General features: G+C 31.9%; 1 protein-coding gene across 5 annotated transcripts; it reads left to right on the top strand.

Moving 5' to 3' along the window:
* Nucleotides 1-4,397: 4,397 nt before the first annotated feature.
* On the top strand, nt 4,398-7,051 carry LOC107899172 (F-box protein At5g03970). Of its 5 annotated transcripts, none has more exons than XM_016824802.2 (2): nt 4,398-4,738; nt 5,607-7,051. In XM_016824802.2, the coding sequence occupies exon 2, from the start codon at nt 5,623-5,625 to the stop codon at nt 6,850-6,852; it is 1,230 nt and encodes a 409-aa protein (XP_016680291.1). In that variant the 5' UTR covers nt 4,398-4,738; nt 5,607-5,622; the 3' UTR covers nt 6,853-7,051. The 5 variants fall into 5 exon arrangements, with proteins under 5 accessions (XP_016680291.1, XP_016680290.1, XP_016680292.1 ...); XM_016824801.2 differs by having other exon boundaries at nt 5,555-7,051; XM_016824803.2 differs by having other exon boundaries at nt 4,412-4,738; nt 5,531-7,051.
* The last annotated feature ends 330 nt before the right edge of the window (nt 7,052-7,381 follow it).

Genomic DNA, 7,381 nt, shown 5'->3' with positions numbered 1-7,381 from the left:
TTTTTTTTTTTTTTTTGCTTTCATATACGAGTTGAGCTTCATACTGACGATGGCTGCCAATTTATATTCCTTTAACACTACAGTTGACTATTGTTTATCTGCAAAAGTGTCCACCTTTAACGCGTTTAAAGTTGAATCAAAACTAAAAAGTTGGTATAGTCCCAATATTTTCTGCAATAGTGGAAATATAGATTATCATAGCTCACTATTGGTGCTTCACTAAAGTTCAAACAAAAAATTATTCATTGAAAAGAATGTCAAAGAAATAAATATTGTTGACAAAAATGTTCCAACCAATGAGAACGGTAGCGATCAGTCCAAGCTTCGATTATGAATAATCCAATTTCCTTTCCTTTATAAAAGAAATAAGTTAAGATCACATTTATTATGTATATAAAATCATGCTTATAATCTATATTTAAATATACATTGGGATAAATTTAAAAATTATACATTAACTTTGATTTAATGTGTAATTGTATATATAAATTTTAATTTGGTGTAATTATACACGTAAAACTCTAATTGTGATTCAAATGTATATTTAAAATTTTAATTTTGATTTAATCATACATATTTAAATAAATACATCATTTTATTTTTATATTGGATAAATATAATTATCTATGTATGCAATATATAAACATAAAATGATGGTATATCAATAATTGTGTTAATAATTTACAATAATTGGATCAAATCAAAACTTCATGTATAAAATTGTACAAAATCAAAATTTATGTATACGATTCCACATCAAACCAAAATTCATGTATAGTTTTGGGATTTATCCCATATATGTTTAATATAAATATCAAAATAAAAGTAAAAATATCATGGAAGCTCTTGTACTAAGAGCTAGATTACATTTACTCCTTTTACTAAAAAATGGGTAAATTATATCAAAGAGCAAAATGATAATTTCTTTTAAAAAATTCATTTATTTTACTATTAATGACTGGCATGGTTAACAGAATAATCAGATATTTACATGTGGTTTGTATATGGACTACTTTTAAAAGTAAAAATGAATGAAATTTTTAATAAAAAATTAATTTATTGTTTAATATTTAATGAAAATAACATTGAATAATGTAAACCTAAATTAATTGTTGTGGTAAAAGTTTTAATTTTTTCTTTTTAAAGAAAGAGAGAGAGAGAGAGAGAGAGAGAAAGTTAGGCTTCCCACTTGTTTATTATCACAACATTCAAAAGAGCATAAAAGGGAAAAGGAAAAAAAGAAAAAGAAAAATGAGAGTTTTAAGTCGTCCCACTGACTCATTGACGCAACGTATAAGACGAATGAGTACAGAGAAATTTCCAATTAAGCTCAGCTAGAAACTAATAAATAACTGAGACTGAATTATTATTTAAACAAATAACATATTTTATTTAAAGTTGATAAAAATAGCATAATAATATTTCTTTTTTGAAAAACAATAAAATGAGATGGGATGGATCTTGATAAGAAAATTACTATTTAAATTTATTTATTTGATAATTGTTGAATACTTTTTCGTTGTGTCTTATTAGAGGGAACAATCGAATATTTATATACAGAGTTACTGTTCATAGAATTGACATTCTTAGTAGACCCTATGTATATAGGACACGTGTATTGTTCTGGGCTACCTGCTAGACTTCATGGCCCCCACATGCAAACTCCTTGAGTATATGCGAGCTGAGACCACGAGCTCCCCTTGCGAGCACCCCGTGGCATGTGCGAGCTGAGACAATGTGCTCTCGTTGTTGACTTCTCACTGTAAAGCTTGCGTGTATCCATCCGGTAGAGCGCCTTAGCCAAGTCGCGGGTAGATGACTCGGGCCTATCTGGTTCTTAAGTTGGTGATCATAAGTACATAACAATGATATTATCCATTAAATCATCATCATATAAATATATAGGCACATGATGCTGGTGGTATGGGTGCTATAAGGTTCTAGTTTTTCATTTCAACTTTTTGGTAAAAGTACGATGATTCTACTATTATAAACTGGTCCATGTATGTTAGCATGTGGTACATGTAGCATGCCACGTGTTACTATTTGATTATTCTACATATAGGTGGTAAATGAAAGTTATATATCAATTATATTATTTAGGGTAAATTACACTCAATACCACTATAATTAGTAAGTTTACACTTTAGTCATTCGACTTTAAAAAATTACAAATTGATTACTAAACTACTCGGAAGTTACAAGTTAGCCATTGAACTATTAAGTTTCTAAGTCATATGTGGGGATAGGTAAATTTCCAATTCGATCATTTAACTATTATTAAGCTTACAATTTAGTCACTCAACTATTAGTAAGTTTATAATTTGACCACTCAATTTCAAAAAGTTACAAGTTGGTCACTGAATTATTAGTATGTTTACAAGTTTACACTTTGATCATTCAATATTTACACCATTTCTCTCTAAACCGATAATATAAACAACATCAATAATAACTCAAGCCTTATACTCTACCAAAGCCATTGTCAACCCCATATCTCACCTTTAACCTAACCAACTCATCAACGATTCATTCTTAAGCCACTCACCATTTCCCTTTCAACCAAAATCATAATCTAGAAAATTCACAATCAAGCTATTCACGTAACCTTACCCTAAACCAACAATCAAATATCACCACAAGCACAATCAAATCAAACAAAAAAAATAAAAATAAAGAAATAAAGTCTTTTTGTTTCAACAAGCCTTAAACCGGACCTACAGAAGTAAACTGACATAATAAAATTAGAGAATATACATATATATATATAAAGGCTCAAAAGTAAAAACTTTAGTCAAGAGTTAGTTAGAGAGTTCTAAGCAATAAAAGATCAATTTAAAAGGTCAAGGAGAAAGTCTCACTGAGAAGAAGAACATACTGAAGTCAAATGGCCATTTAACAACAATGGGTGGAGATCAAAGAGCTTTTTCATTAGGGCTTCGAGTTTAAATTAGCAACGTTTCAAGCCATTTCAAGGAAAATTAATTTATAAAGTTGAAAAAGGAAGGGAAAAGCTTTAGTTGGGTGCGTTTCTTTGCCAAAGGAGAGGAATATTAGTGAGATCAATAGAATACAATTATGAAGGAGATCCTTAAAATCCTAGAACTTTCGAATACTTAAGTGACAAAATTATTACTTTTTTTTAAATTGAGTGACTGAAGTGCAAGTTTACTAATAATTGAGTGACCTTGGGTGTAGTCTACCCTATGAATCGTGAGTTAATGGCCATCAGACATCTATTAGCAACTTAACGGCTCAATGACACTTTCGAATAGTTTGGTGACCAATATATATCTTTTTGTAGTTGAGTTGCTAAAGTGTAAACTTGCTAATAATTGAGTGACCTTGGGTGCAATTTACCCTATTATCTACATTTATACATGCATCAAATAAAAATATGGGTAAACTACACCCAATGTCATTAAACTATTAAGAAGTTTGTGTTTTGGTAACTCAACTTCAAAAAGTTACAAAATGGTAATGGAAAGTTTTCATTTAAGTCACTAGGCTATTAAAATCGCTATTGTATGGTCTTCTATGTCCACATTGCATACACAAATTGAAAGCTCATTTCCTTTCTCTTTTATGGTTCAATTTCTTTCATAAAAAAACTTTGAACATCATGAATCTGCGAATTAAAATCCAAATAGTTTTATTCTTCGATCTACAACAATGACTGTTAGATCAACTTGGATCTAATATATATCCTTCTACTTATCAATGGGTAGAGGTGATATCAATTTGGTTCGGTCAAGTTTTTTATATTCTTTAAATTGTCCATCATAATTTGGTTCAGTTCTCGGTTTTCCATATTGATTTTTTGTTTTGATTTTTTAGACTTATTTTGATAAAATGAGCTTTTTTGTGACTTTTGAATATTATTTAATAAAATTGCAAGGTCTTTTTCATAAATATTTCTAAAAAAATAATCTTTTAAGAAATTTTAAATTATTTTCACTATTTTAAATATAAAATATTTATTTTTATATCATAAAATAAAAAAATAATTATATATTAAATAAAAATAGAATTCGGTTTGATTTTGAGTAATCATGATTTTTGAACTTACATTTCATAAATCGTCCAAATACCTCAGTTTGGGTCAATTTTATTACTTAGCCCTATCAATGGGTATTGGGTTCTAATCCATCATGTTAAACATTGAATCGTCGCTTAAAGCTCATTAGTTGAACTTAAAAAAAAACTTAATCCAATAACTTAAATAAAAACTTTTGAATAGTTCAATGAGTTAAGAAAACTTTCAAATAGTTCAATAACTATTTTATAGTTTTTTAAAATTGAATAACAAATTATAAATATACTAATAATTTAGTTTCATTCGGGTAGTTTAGTTTAAAAATATTTATTAAATATGAATATAAATAAATAGTTAAGCTGAGCTGAGAAGTCCCAAAACTTAAAAAAATTCAAGTATCCCATGCCCTGTCATCGAGCAAACTTAAAAGGTTTTCCATTGTTAAATTATAACCTCGACAATCTATCCGATTTATTGCAAATTGGCTAAAGTTCCAGTCTTGGGTTACTCAAATCAATACTGTTCACTATTTTTCTTGAGGGTTGGTTAAATCCAAGGTATGAACGACATGTCGTTTTGGACATCCTGTTTTAACTCAAAACCCCTTTTATCCTTTTTATGAAAATTGAGAATCTTTGTTCTGATCATCTTGGGGAAGAAGCTCTCTCTCTTTACGATCCTACTTTAATCAATCCATTTCAGGTAATCTCTCTTTAACCTAACAAAATGTAAAAATAATTTATAAACTGTTTTTTTTATTGGATTGGGTATCTTTGTCTTGTTGAAAGTTTGCATTTTTCTTGGATTGTTACTTGTTACCCTCATTTTTAACATCTGGGTTTTTTTTTAGTTTAATGCTTTTCATGTTCTTTCTGGTGTTTTTAAGACAGTCCCATTCTTTTGTTGCGCTGAGACTCTGGAAAGTGCCTCCTTTTTGTTGTTTTACTCTGATTCTGATAAAGAAAAGGTTGATCTTTTGGAATGGTTTTTATAGTTCAATGATACAATTTTTTAAAGTCAATTTCTTGTTTTGGGGGATGATAATGAATGTATCAGAAAGTTCCAAGGGTATTCATAAATTTAGCCCTGGTTAAACTTCTAAGCTGGGAAACAAAATTTTGATCTTATTGTAGATTGTCCTTCAACACAATATTTCGTTGATATATTTAGAAATTGACTTCACTTCTTGGTTGAGAACTATATTGTGAGCCTTTTGTGGTAACTGGTGATTAGATAGACCCTGCAATTTGCATATTTATGTCGTGTTCGTGTATTTTCTGATTCTCATGTCATGTCATAATTTTGTTCTATCTATTTTATATATATATTGACATGTTTGTGTATTCGAGTTTCATATCGTGTTTTAGGTGCTTTTTCCATGTCATATATTTTTCATGTCCAGCATTGTCAAATCTAATGGTGACTAGCTTTTTCGGTGGTGAAAATTTTACTGGTTTGCTTGTTGAGTTATTTAGTTGAGCTTTGATTCAGTAGGCTGTCTTTTTTGAATCATCATAGTGATGCAACTTCAAAGAATCGAGTGGTTTGATTCTTTACATACATCTTGAAGGATTTGTGTATTCTACATGAAGAGTAGACGGATGAAACATGAGGGTGTTCTTCATACAGCATTGAGTTGCGATGACATCCTCTGCAATATCCTTATCCGGTTACCACCCAAATCTATAACCAAGTTTGTTATTGTATCAAAGCGGTGGCTGCACTTGATTTGCAGCTCTTCTTTTCGGCACAGTTATTTGAGTAGATGGAGGGTAGGTTTTAACCTGTTAGGATTCTTTGTGTGCAATTCCTTGTACCTTGGAAGACCTAAAGGCGGTGCTCGTCGCCCCCGTTCTGAACCTGCTCTCCCATTGCTGTCTTCTAGTAGAGAGGGTGATGATTTGAAGTTTTCTGGGGTCCTTAAAAAGCTTGGTTACTTTATCGACTCTTCTGATGGCCTTCTTCTTTGTGGTCGTCACCCGAAGACCTATTTTGTATGGAATCCCATCACCAAGCAACAATATAAACTACCTCATCCGAGGGTGCACTTTGAGGAGTTGTGCATGGCCTTCATTGTTGAAGACTCACCTGACGATGAAATCTGCTACAGGGTTGTTCGTGCAAAATGTGAAAGCAGATTCGAGGAGGTCTATGTTGTTACAATAGAAACTTTCTTGTCAAAGATCAGTACGTGGTGTTATTCCAAGCTTAGATGTTCTTCAACTATATCTCTATCTCCTTGGACTTCAGGTACCGTGATTGGAGGTGTCATCCACTGGTATGCAGCGCTGGGGAACATAGCTATTTACGACCCGTATCATCATGAGAAGCATATTGCTTTAGTTAAACTCCCGGGGCCATTTGATTTCGATGAGCAAGTTCTCGGGGAGTCTTCGGACGGGTGTCTACAGTATGGTTGGAGCTGTAAAGCTGGCCTGCAGATATGGGTTCTTGAAAAGGGCTTTGATGGTTATTCATCTTTATTCTCAACTAATGAACAGTCGAGTCTTTCTTGGAGCTTGAGATATAAGTTGAATTTCAAAATCATGTGGAGAAAGAATCCAACACTTGCCACAAAATGTGTTACACGGAAAGAAACCGAAATACTGGCATTTTCTCCACAAGATTCCAAATCAGTCTTCATTAGATCTGGATCAAGCATATATCTCTATCACATCGGGAGTGGAAGGATGGAAGTGATCCAGTACCAAGGTCGTGGATCTTCTATCTTATCGGATTTTTCCAAAGTAGTACCCTACTTTAAACGAGCTTGGCCCCAGTCTACCTTGTGTTGTGGTGGAAACAGCTCGACATGAATGTTTGCAATGTGCCATGTCTGTGGAGTTCCACAACCATAATTTAGGTCATACTTTGCAGGTACCCCCCTTTTCATTTAGGTAACTTATGGATGCCACTGTGATGATATATATATGTATATGTATATGAACAGCTTTATAACCCGTGCCTCTATCTATGGCTTTTATTAGGGATCACTGATCATCAAAGTGTTTTATAGTTTCAGAGTTTCATTCTTAGATTACATTTTATGCAGATGCAACCAAATCTTTGCAAAACAACTGCATTTTTATCAACCAAAACAAAAATGTCCTTTCAAGTTTAACATTGGTTCTTAGTATAATTGTCCTCTCTTTAACATTGACAAACCAAGGTTGTTGGAACCAGCTGGTATACTGGTCCGGAGAAAGAGGTTGAACCGGTTAACTTGCTGATCTATACGAACTGGTTGAATTGATTTTTTTTTTTAAAGTTAATAATTTATTTTATCAAACTGGGTCAATCGGTTAGAGCATTGAACCAACTAGACTGAGAACCTTTGGACAGGTT

Source organism: Gossypium hirsutum, chromosome D08 (assembly GCF_007990345.1).
Source record: "Gossypium hirsutum isolate 1008001.06 chromosome D08, Gossypium_hirsutum_v2.1, whole genome shotgun sequence".
In the NCBI taxonomy this organism is placed as follows: Eukaryota; Viridiplantae; Streptophyta; class Magnoliopsida; order Malvales; family Malvaceae; genus Gossypium; species Gossypium hirsutum.
Note: the sequence above shows the minus strand (reverse complement) of the source record. Positions and strands in the feature narration are given on the sequence as shown.

Coding starts and splice junctions, on each gene's coding strand:
- LOC107899172 (XM_016824802.2), top strand. CDS start 5,623: ATGAAGAGTAGACGGATGAAACATGAGGGTGTTCTTCATACAGCATTG.